Genomic DNA, 18,749 nt, shown 5'->3' with positions numbered 1-18,749 from the left:
TTGTCAAAAACCACCACATAGCCCTCAATATCTGATATGTGAAGACCTAATTCAAAGTTTAATTTAGTTTAAAACATAATTGCTTTATGAAATCATGATGTTATTTTAAACATACTTAAATCTAAATGAAAATACTTTACCAAAATGCATGCATCTACCTTCCAAAATTAACAAGCATTATTTTGCCTTATATTCTTCAGATTTCTCTCCTCTTCTCCTCCCCCTTTCCTCCCCTCCCCACTGTCCCTATGTCTTTGTCTCTCTTCTCTTTATTTTTCTCCCAAAAGAATGGCCAATAAATATTTGAAAACATGCGCAATCCCATTAGCATTTAGGAAAATTCAGATTAAAACAATCATATGATTTCATTTTTATAGCCATAAGATTGGTAAAATTTAATAAATCTGACAAATGTCAAAAGCATGGAAAAATGGAAGCTTGTATATGTTGCTGTGTCATGTAAATTGGAACAACCACAATCCAGGATTATGTAGTGAAGGCCAAGATTCTCATAGCCTATGACCTTCTAGGTATATAGCTTTAAGATGTATTCTGTCTGGCATACTAAGAGCCTTCTTAGGAATGTTCGTTTGTAGCATTGTTCATAATAATGAAAAATGGAAATAATTGAAATGTCCATTAGTAGGAGTTTGGATAGAATAATTATTATATGTTCATGTAATGGAAATACGTATCCGTACACCTAAAAGTGAAAGCTGCATTAAGTGATAGCCAACTCTCATCTTTTCCTGCAACTTCTTCAGTTTTATTGGATAATTAATAATATTTTTATTCCTGAAAATGCCTTCTGCCTAGAGAGACTGAATGAAGCCCCTGCTGTTTCAAAGAAGAAAAAAGTGAAAGTTGTCTAGGTTGAAATTATTTGGACAAATATTTTTCACTAACTTTAGGAGATATTAGAGCAGTAAGGAAATTGGGGTGCTACATGAGCCAATATGGTGAATTAAGTAACTTCTCCTGTATTTCCTATAGGAAATAGCAAATTTCAGCTTGCTGAAAGTATAAAAGTTGACTAGCAAATCTATTAAAATATACCTCCTTTGGAATATTTTCAGTGTCCATTAGCCCAAAAAGTCTTCCAAGAATGTTTCAGGGACTTTCTAGAAGCCTGCAATGAAAAAAAATCTGATTTTAAAATTAAAGTTTTTTAAAAAGTAATTTAAAATGCTGTATTACACCAAATTGGCAATATAAACATAAGAATATGGACCATTAACAGGTATTTTTCTTTATTGAATTTGAGTTACTTTCACATATATCAAAAAAGTTTGGATTACTAAGGCAAAAAGTCTATATATATTGTTAAAAGATAAATTGGGACATAATAAAAATTTTGAGTTTATTTGAGCAAAAATTGATTTGATTCAAGCAGCATCCAATCTAGCAGATAGAAAGAAGCTCCAAGGAGCTGTGCAAAATGAAAGATTTTTATATCCAGAAGGGAGCAGGAACAAGGAAATTATACTAGGCCAAAAAGTGTGTTGATTATTGCAAGGTTCCTTTCATTTAGGGGATGGCAGAGGGTCTAATCAGATGGATTACCTAGTGAGTGCTAATCAGGCAATTCCTGATTGACTGGTTTAAAATTCCATTTCTGGGAAAGCCGAAACTGTAATTAATTTAAATCTGTTTGGTGACATGGGGCTTAGCGTAAGCAACTCAATTTTGGGCCTGTTGTTTTTAACAATATAAAAAGTGAGACTTCTGGTGATGATGGTGTGAAGGGGCTGTCAATTACTCTCTCCACACAAGTATAAAACTGGACAAAATTGTCACAAGCTGCAGTTTTAGGGCACTGGAAACTGATCGGCAGTTAAGACAATTAAGACAAATTAAGAAGTATCCGTGCTTGAATAGCTGCTAAAACTTTGGGTAAAAATGGCAGAAGTATGTGGTCATCTTGCCTAGGACAACTCTCATACCCTGCATAGCCAGTGAGAATTGTAGCTTCACTAAGCCTGGGGCAAGTTGCAAAAATTAGTAGCTTTGCTACGAGAGAGGTCAGAATCAATTTTGGGCAGTGATACTGTGATTTGTAATAAGAAACATACATTTGGTCTTCTTGCCCCATTCTTGGCACAGAGCTCATAAAACCTTTGGAATTTCCTGTGTTTAAGAGCTATAAAGGTGTCTTTTGTTATGTTAATGAGGAGACTTTTGGAAAGCTCCTTGGGAACCTAAGGATGGGGGCTTGATGCCAGGGGAACCAACCAGGTGATTAGAGGGTTGGAACTTTCAGCCCCACCCCTGAGAAGTAGAGGGGCTGGAGATTGAGTTCAGTCACTAATGGCCAGTGACTTAATGTCACGCCTGTGTAATGAAGCAGCTATAAAACCCAAAGGATGGGGTTTGGAGAGCTTCCATGTTGGTGAACACGTGGAGGTACTGGGAGAGTGGCTCACCTGGTGAGGGCACAGAAACTTCTCCCGCTTCCCACATATCTCACCCTAGACATCCCTTCCATCTGGATGTCATCATATCCTTTTATATAAACTGGTAAACTAAGTGAACTGTCTCCTGAGTTCTTTGAGCAGCTGTAGCAAATTGATCAAACCCAAGGAAAGGGTCGTGGGAACCTCTTATTTGTAGCCTGTGGGTGACAACCTGTACTTGTGATTAGCATCTGAAGTCAGATAGGAGCAGTCTTGTGGAACTGAGCCCTTAACCTGTGGGATCTGACACTATCTCCAGGTAGTGTCAGAGCTGAGTTAAATTGCAGGACACCCAAATGGTGTCACAGAGACATTTCTTGGTGGTGTTGGAAAACCCACACATTGGAATTGGTGTCACAATCATAGGGGCAAATATTGTGTCTTTGCCAGCTAAATGTGGTGGATTCAGTTAGAAGTGCATGAGAAAAACCCACAGCTTTGCTAGGCTGATTGCAGTTCCAATCAGAGTGAGCAGCACACCTGCCAGAAAGTTGACAGGAGACCCTGGAAGTAAGGGAGCAATAAAAGGGCTGAGATGAGCTTTCCACTCATTCCTGGCCGACTGAAACTATGCACGTTCAGGGGAGACAGTGGGAGTCCAGCAAAAAGTGAAAGCCAAGGGAGACTAGAGACCTGCTGTACCTTTGAGTGCATTCCCCAATCCGCACACAGATAATCAACAAAGAGTAGAACCCTGACAGGTTCATTGGATGACCACTAAGCTATGCATACTCAGATGAGACCACTAGAATGAATACAAGAACAAAAAGACATGGCATATATATAAATTGAACAGCAAAATAGCAGTTGTAAATTCAATCATATCAGTTATTGTATTTAAATGTGAGTGAACAACACACTGCAATCAGTAGTTTGCTGTCCTGGCAGGCAACAATGCACCCTTCCTCAAAATTCAGATGATTCTGCATAGACATCTGAGTCTTAGGCTGTCTTCCTGAACCCATCACTGTGGCAAGGATTCAAGTCACATCTGGGGTTAAATCCTGGCACTATCACAGGCTACTACTATCACTATACTATGGAGATAATGTTGTTTGGTGGATTAATGAAAACTTGTAAATGGTTATTTTAGTACCTGGCACATAGAGAATGATCAGTAAATGTTAGTGATACGATGATGGCCGTGGAGATCATGACAAGGGGCTGTTGTTGGTGGCAGTGATGTTAATCAGAATCTATGACTTTCTCATCTTTGATCTTACCTCTTAGCACAGATCTTTGTATGTACTTAAATGACTCTTGATTGAATTGAATGAATTACATCTTATTGTAGACTTCACAGAGGAAACTGACATTTCCGATGTGTGATGATTAAATTTATTTTGGTTAGGTTGTGGCTAGATGTTACTGTGAAGGTATTGTGTAGATTTGACTAATATTTACAATCACTTGACTTTAAGTGTAGGAGATTACCCTTGATAATGTAGGTAGACCTCATCCAATTAATTGAAGACCTGAAGAGCAAAAACTGAAGTTTCCAAAAGAATAAGGAATTCTGCCTCAAGACCGTAACATAGAAATCCTGAGTTCCTGCTTACGTATTTCACACTCAAGACTACAGTATCAACTTTGCCTGAGTTTCCAGCCTGCCAGCTTTCCCTGTGGATTTTGGACTTGTCACTCTCACAATTGCACGTACCAATTCCTTAAAAGAAATATCTCTCTGTGTATATATTCTGTTAGTTCTGTTTCCCTGAAACCCCAATTGATACACATGGGTTTTGAAAGATCTAAAAATAATGGTTAAAACTCTGAGTATTTACTATATGACCAGCAATATATGGGGAGGGGTAAAGTGATAAGTTGCAGTCCAGGCTGTGGTACTTATAAAATATGTCCACAGATGATTTGACACTCCTCTCTTCCAAAGGCAGAGTTTCTTAAGTATGGACTCTACTTAGTGACTCTAACAGATACTCTGAGGTGAAGTGACAGTTTTAGACTTTTGAGACCAGGTCATTAAATGCACTGTGGCTTCCTCCTTGCTCTCACTCTTATATCACTCACTCCTGGGGAAGCCAACTGCCATGTGTGAGGACACTCAAGCCTCTGGAGAGGGCAGAAGCTGGGACAGCTTCGCTGGAGTGTGTATGAAAGCTTGAAGAGCCTTGAAGAAACTGTCAGATGAGTGTTTGGTGGAAAATGAGGCAAATGTTATTGGAAATTAGGGGAGAAAGGAGCCCTTGTTATGTAATGGTGTAAAGTTTAGCTGGAATGTGGGATATAGAAAAAAATACCTGATGAAACGGGTGGTCTTTGTAAGGAGACTTTCAGACAGAGTATTAGAGGGGCTGTCTGGTTTCTTTTTGCTGCTTATAGCAAAATAGAAGAGGAGAGAGAAGCAAAAGGAAAGCCTGTTAATAACACAAAAAGGAGTTGGAACTTACTGTTTTTGAGAATTCTCAGCCTTCCCCAATGGCAAATAATGTTGAAATTAAAGAATGACTTATGAGCAAAAATCATTCTAGGGTATGTTCAGGAAATTTTGGTCTGATGTTGAAACCAAGGGTGTGACTGTAAAATCCTTTATTAAGATCTCCAAAAGATCCAAGATGTTCCTTTGCCATACAAAAGCTTTTAAGTTTAATTGGGTCCCATTTGTCTTTTTTTGCCTTTATTTCCATTACTCTAGGAGATGGATCCAAAAAAATAATTGCCGTGATTTATGTAAGAGTGTTCTGCCTATGTTTTTCCTATAGGAGTTTTATAGTATCTGGTCTTACATTTAGGTCTTTAATCCATTTTGAGTTTATTTTTGTATATGGTGTTAGAGAATGTTATAATTTCATTCTTTTACATGTAGTTGTCCATTTTTCCTAGCACCACTTATTGAAGACACTGTTTTCTCCATTGTATATTTTTGCCTCCTTTGTCATAGATTAATTGACCTTGAGTGCATGGGTTTATTTCTGGGCTTTCTATCCTGTTCCATTGATCTATATGTCTGTTTTTATGCCAGTATCACACTGTACTGATTACTGTAGCTTTGTAGGATAGTCAGAAGTCAGAGAGTGTGATTCCTCCAGCTCCATTCTTCTTTCTCAAGATTGTTTTGGTTATTCTGGGTCTTTTGTGTTTCCATACAAATTTTAAAATTATTTGTTATAGTTCTGTGAAAAATGCCAATGGTAATTTGATAGGGATTGCATCGAATCTGTAGATTGCCTTGGTAGTATGGTCATTTTAGCAATATTGATTCTTCCAATCCAAGAACATGGTATATATTTCCATCTGTTTGTGTTGTCTTCAATTTCTTTCAAGAGTGTTTTATAGTTTTCAGAGTACAGGTCTTTTGCCTCCTTAGGTAGGTTTTATTCCTAGGTGTTTTATTCTTTTTGACGCAATGGTAAATGGGATTGGTTCCTTAATTTCCCTCTCTGATAGTTTGTTGTTCATGTATAGAAATGCATCAGATTTTTGTATATTAATTTTGTTCAGATTTTTGTATATTAATTTTGTATCCTGCAACTTTACCAAATTTATTGATGGGCTCTAGTAGTTTTCTCGTGTGTCTTTAAGATTTTCTGTGTATAGTATCATGTTATCTGCAAATAGTGAGAGTTTTACTTCTTCCTTCCAATTTGGATTCCTTTTATTTGTTTTTCTTCTCTGATTGCTGTGGCTAGGACTTCCAAAACTATGTTGAATAAAAGTGATGAGAGTGGGCATCCTTGTTTTATTCCTGATCTTAGGGGGAATGCTTTCAGCATTCCTTTTCACCGTTGAGGATGATGTTAGCTGTGGGTTTGTCATATATGACCTTTATTATGTCGAGGTATGTTCCCTCTATGCCCACTTTCTGGCAGAGTTTTTATCATAAAAAGATGTAGAATTTTATCACATTTTTAAAGGTTACTTTCCACTTACAGTTATTACAAAATATTGGGTATATTCCCCGTGTTGTATAATACATCCTTGAGCCTATCTTACACCTAGTAGTTTGTACTTCCCACTTCCCCACCCCTATATTGGCCCTCCCCCCTTTCCATGGTAACCACTAGTTTATTCTCTGTATCTGTGAGTCTGCTTCTTTTTTGTTATATTCACTAGTTTGTTATAGTTTTTTAGATTCCACATATAAGTGATATCATACAATATTTGTCTTTCTCTGTCTGACTTATTTCACTTAGCATAATGCCCTACAGGTCCATCCATGTTGCTGCTAATAGCAAAGTTTTGTTCTTTTTTTATGGCTGAGTAATAATCTATTGTGTGTGTGTGTATATATATATATGTATATACCACATGTTTTTTATCCATTCATCTGTTGATGAACCCTTAGGTTGCTTCCATATCTTGGCAGTTGTAAATAATGCTGCTTCATCATATGTTCTTGAAGATGATTGAAGACCAGCAGAAGCCCTGTAGAGGTGGGTGTGGCTTTTGTCTAAGGAAGTGAACTCCAATTATGTTCACATGAGAACCAAATAAATTTTTAAGAGCATTATATTGGCAGAAGCACCACCAGCGTGGTCTGAAATTGAGAGAGACCTTACAAAATGAAAAGGCTTTTGGACCCCCAAAATTCTATTGACAGGACCCAAGCTCAGAACACTGTATAGCTCTAAACATTGTCTACCTCTTGTTGCAAAGGAATGATAATTCAAAGGATGGAAGCAAGAGCCCAGAGAGTGGAGCCAAAAACTATGGATAGTTATTTCTGAGCAGAAATAGGACTAAACTTCTAAGTGAGAAACTTCTAACATTTTCCTGGCTGATTTCAGAATTGCTGTGGACCAGTGATTTCTGTTTGCCTCTTGTATTCTCTTTTTTTGAATAGGAATGTCTATAGTGATTATCCTCTGCCTGCTGTACATGTGTACCTTGAATGTATGTGGGACACATAACTTGCTTCTTTAGTTCATAGGTCTTCTAATTGTGAGGAACTGTATCCTGGAAACTGTATTTAAAGAACCATACCTGAGACAGCTGAATAACAATTTGATTTAGATGCCAATATCCTGGATTTCAAGCTGAAGTTATAAAAGGATGAGACTTTTCCCCTTTCCTTTCCTTTTCCTTTTCCTTTTTCTTCAGTAGGGCATGAGTTTAGTTTACACATGAGAGGAATTTAATTTGTGGTCAGAGAGTGAACTGTGGTGGTTTAAAAACATGTCCCCCAAATTTTTGATGCTCCTCTGCTGAAAAGGTAGTTTCCTTTGTCCTAGAACATGGGCTGTACTTAGGGGCTCTAATGAATAGAATGTGACAGAAGTGACAGTGTTAGACTTCTGAAATAAGTCATAAAAAGGATTATGTCTTCCTCCTTGCTTTGCTTTGGGAGAACTAGTTACCATGTCATGAGGACACTCAGGCAGTCCTATGGAGAGGTTTGTGTGATAAAGAGCTGAGTTCTCTTGCTAAAAGATAGAAAAGAACTGAGTCCTCCAGCCAACAGCTGTGTGAATCTCAGGAAGCAGATCCTCCAGCCTCAGTCAAGCTTTCAGAAAACTACAGCCCAAACAACATGTTGACTGCAATCTCATGAGAGATTTCAAGCCAGAACCAACTAGTTCAGCCTCTGCCAGATTCCTGACCTTTAGGAACTATGTGAGATAGTATGTACTGATGTTTTAAACTGCTAAGTAATATGCTCTGCAGCAATGGATAACTAACAAGTAAGCATAGAGGACATTATCAATAAAAGTATGTTTGCAGGAAAACAGTCGTCCATTTAATTCATAGGTAACTCATATTTAACCTTTTTGTAGTGTGTAATGTTTGAAACTTTAAAGTTAGTAGGTCAAAGACTGGGTAAGATATCTGACCTCCAATATATTAGAGTGAAGCTGCCCTGGGCACAGACAATACTGTATCTTTTAGTGTTTTGGTGAGTATGTAACTTGTGTGCTTCCAAATATTTTCTCAGGTGCTTTCTGACTGTTCCTTTGAATTTTACTATTTGTCTCTGCTTATCTCAAAACAGTGTTTAAGCTGATGATTGAAATGTTGCAAGAAATAGAAACCAGATTCATTCATTCATATATCTGAATGTAAGCTACATTAGGGGAAAAACTGTTGGAAGAATTGGTAGAGACTTATCTCTCTTCTGTTTTCAAGAACTGCATACCCAGGAGCTGTGATTTTTTTTTTTTTTTTTTTGACATGTGGAGACTATGCAAAGTATTTCTGGATTATGTAGTTAAGTACATCTTAATCTGTAAAAGTAAAAAGAGCCAGAATCCATTAAGTATTTTCATATATTTAGGACTTTAATATTATTAAAAATCTTTAAAAAATTGACAGGGAAATACTTGAAAATGAAAAATATCTGAATTTTTCCATAAAAGTGATATAATCACTTGTAAGTGAATCATCAGCAATGAAACTGTTTCTTGATAACATTTAACATTCGTTTGTTGTCTTTATCCTTAATAAGAAATTCAAACTAACAAATAAAGCAGCTGAACCTTGGTAAGTGTTTGTTACTGTAGGTCGTGTTTTCACCAGTAATAATTAGCTTTTTAAAAATTAAAATGTCTAATACCCTCTCTTTCTTCCTCAGGGAATTGCTCCAAAGCTGGAATTTTCTACAACCTCAGTGATTACCGAATGTCTGATAAGTTCAAGGAAGTGCCACACTCAGGTTAAAATCATTTATTTAAAATATCTAATGGTTTAATTTATTTGTTCATATTTACTGGGCATTTGGCAAGCATTATTCTTTTATTTTGCCTACAACTCTTTTCACATTTTTTTGATCAATCTCTAGTTTAAGTAAAACAATTATCATAGGTATTTAGCAGTTTGGTTACATGTTAATAAGTGTGGAAGTGAAAAGCTTGGTATACATGGTAGATGGTACTTTTTTTTTTTTTAAATGGAAAGAAATCAGGCTTCCTGAAAGATGTTGGTTTCAAGAAGTTCCACAGAGAACTTAATTGGAGGCTTCTATGAATCTTAAAGAAGTTAAAGTTCAAAGGATACCTTTTTAGCAAATGGGACCAGAGGTTCTCAGGCTGGGATATAGGTGGTTAGTGGGTATAGCTTCTTGAGTGTCTGTAATTCCTTAAGGGACTATTGCTTAGTTTGGTGGCTGTTCTAGTGTTATCAGATCAAGAGAAGCTTCGATACTTCAGCCTAAGAAGTACCTTCTATGTTTGTAAAAACTGCCTTCAGTAAACTCAGATATCTGGATCTAATATTACATTCTGGTCTAACTTCCTACTGAGTCACCAGGATCATCTTGCTACCCTGACCACAGGTTATCTAATAATGTCTAGGCATCACTCATACATATGTGACTGCATTATGACCAGGTAACAGTGGCCAGCCTGTGATGATGAGCCAGTAATATATAAATCCTAGAGGACCCAAACAGGGCAGAACTGAACCTATGGTGGAAAAAGTAGAATGTTAATCTCCTGCATTATCAGTTTCAGAGTGAATTTGCTCAGGGTGGTAACTTGACAAGCTAACAAAGGTAAAATATAATTGTAAGATTATCAAGGGGATCTTTCTTATTTTGTTTAGCAAGACATTTGGTATGTTAGACTTTGGCCTAATTATTTACCTTTTAAATGCAAGCCGAAACACTGCTACTAGAGATCTAATGATCCATTCTTGCCAAATGCAGAGCTGGGTTACTGACTTGTTTGGAGATATGCACTGTGCACATTTGTGAATTGTCAGAAATGCTTCCTCTGGACTCACAGAAGTTTCCTCTCCACACTGGGGTATGCCTTTACTGGGTGGGTAGAAATTTCTTTTTTTGTCAGGAGTGTAGCATACACACAGAAGAGTACACACATTCTAAGTGTACAGCTTGGTGGAAGATTCCTTACTAAATGTAAAACTGCCACCCCACTAGTAGTTTCATTGGACTAGCATTTTCCACTGTAAGCTTTTGGCTAACTTGCTATTTCAATGTTTGTCATTTGTTTTTTGTTGAACAGAGATGTGAGAGAATAGGCTTTGGTGTTATTAAGAAAACATTCTTGAGAATCAGACAGATTTGGGTTCAAGTTCCTCAAAAGACTGGTTTAAAGATTAAACTAGAGAATATATGTGTCTGCACATAACATATAATTAATAAATTTTGTGGCTGTTAGGTTATTAGTTTTTTAATTAAGATAATTGAGATATAGAAGACATAGATGAAATATAAGATGAAGACATTGTCTGGTAGGCACAACAGAGTATACACTTTTACATTAAAATTCTGAATGGTAACAGCCAGAATTTTAATCTTATTTGATCTTATTTGAGAACATGCTAAATCCACTTTTTTTCCAAGTGGATATTAGTTACAATTAAAAATTTAATGGCTATAAAACAGCATTTTCAGGTTCAAATACACTTTAAGAATTAGACAAACCATTTTTGGTTTTTAAGAGAGGAGTGAGTGAAATAAACTCTTTAAAATCATTTAGGTTTATAAATATTTATAATGATCTTTATTCCTTTTGGCACATTATTTTCAAATTTTTTGTCACAATTGATGTTTTGCCACCAGTTGAATGGACTGAAAAAAATAAATATATTATTGGGATTTTCTGGAATATATCTAGTTTTCTATGTAGTCTCTTTTACCTACTGCAAAGTAGAACTTATTAGTAAATAGTTAAATATTACTAGTAACTTTATTAATATGTTTGATAATCTATATCAGGTAGCTTTTGCTGTGTAACAAGCCACACTAACTTAGTAACTTAAAATAAGATGTTTCTCACAGTTGTGTGGATTGGCTGGGTGATTCTTTTGGTCTGGGCTGCCTAGGCTAGGGCTGAGTGGTCTAGGAGGGCTTCATTTGCATGTCTGGCAGCTGGCTGACTTCTTGGTGTGAGAGGGACTTTACATTCCTGGTGTTTGGCTTGATTTCAGCTGGGGTGATGGCCACAGACTCTCATCATCTAGCAGGCTAATTTCAGCTCATTCACATGTGGCAGGAAGGTTTTCTGGAGTAAAAGAAGACTAGCACTTTTCAAGTCTCCTTTTGTCACAAGTGCTAGTGTCCTCGTGGCCGATGTAGGGAGCCATTTTGTATAAAACAGTATGAAACAGCCACTATTTTAAGTTTTATTGGGCATTAATAGGATGCATTAAGGATTGATTAGGTTAGAAAGTATGAATCTGTGGTAGATACAGCACCGTTTCTAACTTCCTCTAGTGGTATTCAGCATTCAAAAGCTGTAATCAAAAAAGAAGATGGAGTTCCTTTCAGTTTGGTATAAACAAGAGGTGGGCAAGAAGGAACTTTACAGCATTGCTGAAATAGGTGATGATGGGTTCATCCGGGTCTAAAGGTAAGAGATCCTAAAAATGTATGAAGATCTGGGGGAAAAAGATCTAGGGGCTGGGGGAGATGAGGAGGACAAGTAACAAATTCAGTGAAAATAAAAGAAGTAGGTTGAGGAAAAGGTTTGGTCAGCAAGGGGTTTTCAGAGTTTAGGGTGCAATGGATCTGTATAGTGATAAAATCTAAGATGAAGTAGAAAAAGACAGTTAAAGCTCAGAAATAGAAAGTCTAAGTTCTTGGAAAGAGTCATTGCTTGAACATTTTATTAAACCTCAAAGGTTCTTTTCATGTGTTAATAATGCTGCTTCTGTGAGTCAGTGTGATGTCATAGAGATGGGTGAAATGGGATGAAAAATTCTGAATTACTTGTTGAAGTCATTGAACAAGGTGGGAGAAGGTCCAGGAGCATAACAAGAGCTAGAGAAGAAAGAAAGATGATGAAATAATCTGATGCTGCTGGTCTGTATGAAACTTGTGGACTTATTTTTCTAATCAGGAAAATATGTTTTCTTGTTTTCCTATTTTCTTTCCTGTTTATCTACTTTAAAAAATACCTGACTCTTCTCCTATTTCACATTTGTATTTTATTTACTTAGAAATAGATACCCTTAGCAAGTAGGGAGGGGGATTGAGAAAGTAGAGAAGAGGGGAGGTAGGATTGGTGGGTTTTTAATGTGATAAACTTAGGAGGACATTCAAAGATTCTCAACTGTCCATTTTCTCTAATATTGGAAAGCTTATAAATCTAGACAAAGCTTGAAGAGGTCTTAAATTATTTACTTGTAATCCAACTTTTTTAAGGCAGAGACTATTTGAATAAAGTATCCTAATAACACAAAAAAATTAGAAATATCATTTGTTTTTAAAATTTTATAGAGTGTTAGCCAGTTTTACTAGAAGACAGTACTAGTCATTAAAGTTTGTAACGTGTCTTTTGTACATTTTTACTTTTATAAAAATACAGAATTAAGATGTTATGGTTATCTGTCATTGAATTGTAAAGTTTTAGTTTGGAAGAGATCTTAAAAAAAATCCTAATCACCTTGTATAATCCAAATTATACATTTTATGAAAATACGTATAAAGCTTTTCTTCAGATTTTCACATTGTGCAAATGTATGTAATCATAATAGTATGACTGAAACGTATAGTTTTCTCCATAAAGATTTTATAATCAACTAATTAGACATGTGTGTTGCTAAGATTACTAAACAAACCCTCTTAAATTATATAGCCAATTATTTCAATACATAATTATAAATGATAAACCAATGTTTACATTAGTTTTTTAGTATACTGAAAAATAATTTTTTTTACTTTTTTCTTAGATTTTTCAAATGATTAAATATTGGGCTTTAACTTTCTTAAAGTACTTGTTATACTTAAGAAGTATGGTACAGTATATTTTATTAACTACTAGACAGAGTTATTTAGGAGGATATGGATTTGACTTCCCTCAGGATCTATATGGATAAGAGAGACTGATCTAGTTGGCTTTGATAGATATGTGCCTTAAATTACTTTTTAAGGTTTTTTTCTACCTGTAGTTACATATATAGATATATATATGTATATGGTTTACCCAAGGGTCATAATATGTATAAAATATATTTCTCCTGACCAAATGAATTTTTATTTTTTATGTTTAGGATAAATTTATTCACCATACGGCTCCAGTTGAAAAATCACACGGCAGACTGCAAACCAGAACACCAAGGTCACAAAAGAAAAAATCCAAGTCACCTGAGAGAAATAAATATTGCATAAATGCAAAAAACTACGAACAGCCTACAATTTCTTCAAAATCACACTCTCCATCTCCTTACACAAAAAGACGCATGTGTGAGCTATCTGAAGACACTAGGCGGCGGCTGGCCCATTTAAATCTGGGCCCCTATGAATTCAAAAAAGAAACAGATAAACCTCCATTTGTGATTAGACATGTATGTGTTCTCTGAAACATTTCCATTTGAAACTGATCTAATCTGTCCTTCCACTAAAATATTATTCTCAAATTTCTTTCAACTTCTAGCTTATATTAATAATTTTCTTTCCTGAACTGTTAGCCTAGCAATCTAAAATGGAAAATTAACTTGATAAAAGAACATTCTTTTGCAGCCTTTAAACCTGACAGAGATCAAGCTCCATTATGAATGCCATGTTAAATCCTCTCAGTAGCCATTTCCTTTCCTCTCATACAGTGGACCGTGTAATAACTTTACAAATTGAACTGAGATGTAATTGACATTAGTTCTAAAATGGCAGAGTAGGGAATTAAAAGAGGACCAAGTTTTCTTTGTGGAAAGGAAGACACCCTCCTCCCCCAGCCTTTTAAAAAATTATAATGGAAAAGTCAGTTTCTCTTGAAATTATGTCCCTTGGATAAACCTTATATAATGGATCTTTGAAGTAAATCTTTATTTGATAGGAAGAGGAAGGCCTTTGAAAGCAAGTTAACTTCAAGGGTAACATAGTTTCTAATCTTTCTATATGGAAGCCTGTTTTGATATGGTTTGAGTTTAGAGCTTGTGTCCATATGATAGTCAACTAGACTCTGGCTAATTTTAAGGGTGTATAATCAGAATATTTAATAAAAGACTTTCTCAGAATCTTCATAATTTCTTTAATTTTTATCAAAATATTTTACCTTAAAAGTATTTCTTTAAGAAAAGCTTGCAAATTAATAAAATTGCTTTATATAATAATAAACTTGAAGATTTAAGTGCCTATAGAAGCAAAACAACTTTTTGGGATGTCTATAAAACACTTTCTGACTTTAATGTCTCTAGTGCATTTTTTTCCAAATTTTAAAACGTAAATATCAATACAAACATGTAAACATGCTCCTTTGATGGTCGAATAGCTTTTTTAACATACACCACCTAAAAGTTCAGATTTTCTTTGTGATACCTTTTTTAAAAAATTTAGCTGTGCCTTAAGCAATATTTCATTCCATTTTCATATTTCGACTATGAATCCTTTATTATTTTTGCCTAAGTAATAGATTTTTTATTGTAAAAAAGAAAATTTATAATATAATGGACACTTTTAAATGATAATATTTTATTGAGATTATTGTGATTATACTTGTCTTATTCCTATAGAACTTGTTTATAGCTTCTGGTCACATTTTTTTGTTGTTTGAACAACATCCAGATATGTTTACTTGCTTGTTTGACGGCAGTTTCAGAATGCCTTTAATTCTGTTTGCTCATAATTGCAAATTAAATTGAAAAGAAAGGACATGCTAAATTCTAATCTGAAGGAATATTAGCATTTTAATTAAAATGCCTATGTACAAAGGTAACCAGGAATATTTTGAGTGTTAGCCACATAAAAGTTGCTTAGGGAAATAACTGCTCTTAAAATGTTTATTATTATTTTCATGTCACTGTTCAAAATAGAATAATTTTAATAATGCTTGGTATAAATCTTCACATTTTTATTTAAATGATTTCCCCTTCAGCTTTCCATTGAACAGAAAGAAATACATACTTCTAAGCTTATAGTTAGAAAATTGCTTACGTTATTGTATAGAACTAGATTTTTTCCAACTGTATTTATAAATGTATGCCTCTCTTGGCTCCATAGGCATTCATGATTTTAAAAGCACTTAACAAAATTGGTAACCAAACAAAATTTTAATTTGATACATGAATATGCAAAATGTAATACGTTTAGGAAAGACATTCTAATTCTACAAACACTGTATAAAAAGTAATCTTAAAGAATAAGAAGCCGTTTCAAGAATCTAACTAGTAGTCTCCCAAACTGGCACAACCATCCTATAAGAGTTAAACTGCATTCTTTGCTTTTTTATTTATGCAGAATAGGATTTTTTTCTATTGTGGTAAAATATTCATAACATAAAATTTACCATTTCAACCATTTTAAAGTGTATAATTCAGTGACATCAAGTATATTCATATTGGGTGCAACTGTCACCACTATCTAGTTCCAGAACTTTTTCATCACCCTAAGTAAGTGGAAACCCCATGCTCATTAAGCATTCACTCCCCATTTCTTTCCCCAGCCCCTGGCAGCCACTAATCTGCTCACTATCTCTGTGGACGTACAGTGTTTGGCTTTTTGTGTCTTTTTTCATTTAGCACAGTGTTTTCTAGCTTCATCCATGTTGTAGCATGTATCAGTACTTGATTCTTTTTATGACTGAATAATCCATTGTACATTTTGTTTATCCATTAATCTGTTGATGGACATTTGGGTTTTCAACTTTTAGTTATGTGAATAGTACCTCTATGAACATTCATACACAAGTTTTTGTTTGAATACCTGTTTTAATTCCCAACTGCTATAATACCTAGGAGTGGAATTGGTGGGCCATATGGTAATTCTGTGTTTAACTTCTTGAGGAATTGCCAAACTGTTTCCCACAGTGGTTGCTCCATTTTGTTTCCACCAGCAACGTGTGGTGGTTCCAATTTATCCACATTCTCGCTAACATTCTCACCACATTCTCATTTTGTTTTGTTTTATTTTTATTGTAGCCATCCTGAGGGGTGTGGAGTGGTATCTCATTATGGTTTTGATTTGCATTTCCCTAATGACTAATGATGCTGAGCATCTTTTCACGTGCTTGTTGCAATTTGCATATCTTCTTTGGAGAAATGTCTATTCAAGTCCTCTGCCCATTTTTAATTGAGTTGTTTGCCTTTTTGTTGAATTCAGTTGTAAGTTTTCTGTTATATATTTAGGATTCTAGATCCTTATCAGTTATATGATATGCAAATATTTTTTCTCATTCTGTGGCTTGTCTTTTCACATTTCTTTTTTTAAAGTTAAATTTTAAAAAATTGTGGTAAAATATGCACAATATAAAACTTACTATTTTAACCATTTTTAAGTGTACATTTTAAAGTGTACACATTAAGTACATTCACGTTGTGTAATCATCACCACTGTCTATCTCCAGAACATTTTTCATCTTGCTAAACTGAAACTCTGTACCTGTTAAACAATAACTCCCCATTCCTCTTTCCCTTCAGCCCCTGGCAGCTACCATTCTACTTTTTGTTTCTATGAATTTGACTATTTTGGTACCTCATATAAGTGCTACCTAATATATACAATATTTGTCAATTTGTGAATTGCTTGTTTCACTTTGCATAAAGTCATCAAGGTTAACTCATGTTACAGCATGTGTCAGAATTTCCTTATTACGGCTGCATAATCTTTTACATGTATATACCATATTTTGTTTATTAATTCATCTGTTGATGGACACAGGTTGCTTCTACCTTTTGGCTGTTGTGAATAATACTACTGTGAAAATAGTATAGAAATATCTATTCAGGGCCCTGCTTTCAATTCTTTTGGGTATATACCCAGGAGTGGAATTGCCGGATCATATGACAATCCTATTTTGAGTTTTTTGAGGAGCCACTGTGCTGTTTTCCATAGTGGCTGCACCAATTTACATTCCTACCAAGAGTGCACAAGTGGTTCAATTTCTCCATATCCTTGTCAACACTTGTTATTTTCTGCTTTTTGGTAATGGCCATCCTGATGGGGGTAAACTAGAATTTTGATTTGTACTTCCTTTATGATTAGTGATGTTGAATGGTTTTCCATGTGCTTATTGGTCATTTGTATATCTTTTGGAGAAATGTCTTCTTAAGTCCTTTGCCCAACTTTTAATTGAGTTTTTTAGATTGAGTTTTAGATGTTTCTTTATATATTATGGATATTAATGCCTTTTCTGATAATGATTTGCAAATATTTTCTCCTACTACATGGGTTGCCTTTTCACTTTTTTGATATTGTCCTTTTATGTACAAAGTTTTTAATTTTGGTAAGTAGAGCTGTCTTTTTTGCACAGATTTATATCATTCTGACTTTTTTTTTGTTAGAAAATGTGGATAACTGTTAATATCTTTTATTACTATACTCAGAATGCTGACTCCTGAACACAGCCAAGTAAAGACACTAAATTCAAAATCTATATGCTAAGGAGATAATTAGTAAATGGCTAAACTTGTTTTTTAAATGTGGCAAAGTAAGATTTCCCTTTTTTTAACTTTGTAATAGGAAGCAAACTAGGCAATAAAATAATGGACATTTCAACTGTAAATCTGTTCATTTTAGAGTGGATTCAAAATATAATTAAAAATTTCAGGAGTTTACCTTAAATTTTATTTGAAAACAAACAGCAAAATACTCGGCTAAGCTCTGATCTTGGAACATCCTCGAACTGTATAGGCAGTATCATGTTAACTTGATGATATGTGATCTATGTACTTCAATTGATTTTCTGACACCATGAGACTGAAAAAACTATTTAAGCTCTTTTTTACATTGAAATCTTCCTTATTCTAGGTTGATCCCCCAAGTCCCAGGGCTGATGCTTTATTTGGATCTTCTGGCAGAGACTGTGAAAGAGATGGATGGTCCAGGCTGCACAATGGTAAGCTGCAAGTTCTCTCTCTTCATCTGCTTTAGTTCTCTTGGCTACATGCAAGTCTTTATCTTGGCATCAATTAATAAAAACAGAATCTTTGCTGCATTGGAAAATATGGTATAATGCCACTTTTTACAACTTGTGGGACACCCATGTCGGTACTCTCTAAAAATAATAGAATTTCTGTGCTGTTATAAACCATCTTCATCTTTGAGATTCAAAGCACATATTAGCATATTAAAGACTATGATACCTTTTAGTTAAAAAAAAAAAAAACGTTTTATTTTGTTTTGCTCAACAATTTCTAAATTTATTTGACCATGAAACCTTTTCCTCTCCTTAACATACATTACTTAGTTTATGGAACAGGCTTTGGGAAACACCGTTGTAAAAAGAGTTCACGTTTATAGGTTTTGGACATACATTTACACGTATATTTGAATACCTTCTCTACCACTTATTTATAAACTGGGCATTCATTTTTTTTTTTTTTTAAACTGGGCATTCTTGAACAAATCACTTTAACTACTCTGATAATCAGTTAATTTATTGAAGAATGAAGATAACATGATAAATATTACCATGTAAAATGCTCTAGCACACAAGATACTTAATAAAT

General features: G+C 34.8%; 1 protein-coding gene across 5 annotated transcripts in view; it reads left to right on the top strand.

Moving 5' to 3' along the window:
- SPATA6 (spermatogenesis associated 6) overlaps positions 1-18,749 on the top strand; it is a 144,365-nt gene that overhangs the window by 54,029 nt on the left and 71,587 nt on the right. For all 5 annotated transcript variants that reach the window (XM_036827258.1, XM_036827238.1, XM_036827268.1 and 2 more), the window contains 3 exons: positions 8,980-9,060; positions 13,362-13,655; positions 18,049-18,136. In XM_036827258.1, the coding sequence (XP_036683153.1) occupies positions 8,980-9,060; positions 13,362-13,655; positions 18,049-18,136 (463 nt within the window). The remainder of the gene's footprint in view (positions 1-8,979; positions 9,061-13,361; positions 13,656-18,048; positions 18,137-18,749) is intronic.

Source organism: Balaenoptera musculus, chromosome 1, assembly GCF_009873245.2.
Source record: "Balaenoptera musculus isolate JJ_BM4_2016_0621 chromosome 1, mBalMus1.pri.v3, whole genome shotgun sequence".
NCBI lineage: Eukaryota > Metazoa > Chordata > Mammalia > Artiodactyla > Balaenopteridae > Balaenoptera > Balaenoptera musculus.
The sequence above is the reverse complement of the archived record's forward strand: the minus strand, read 5'-3'. Positions and strand labels throughout refer to the sequence as shown.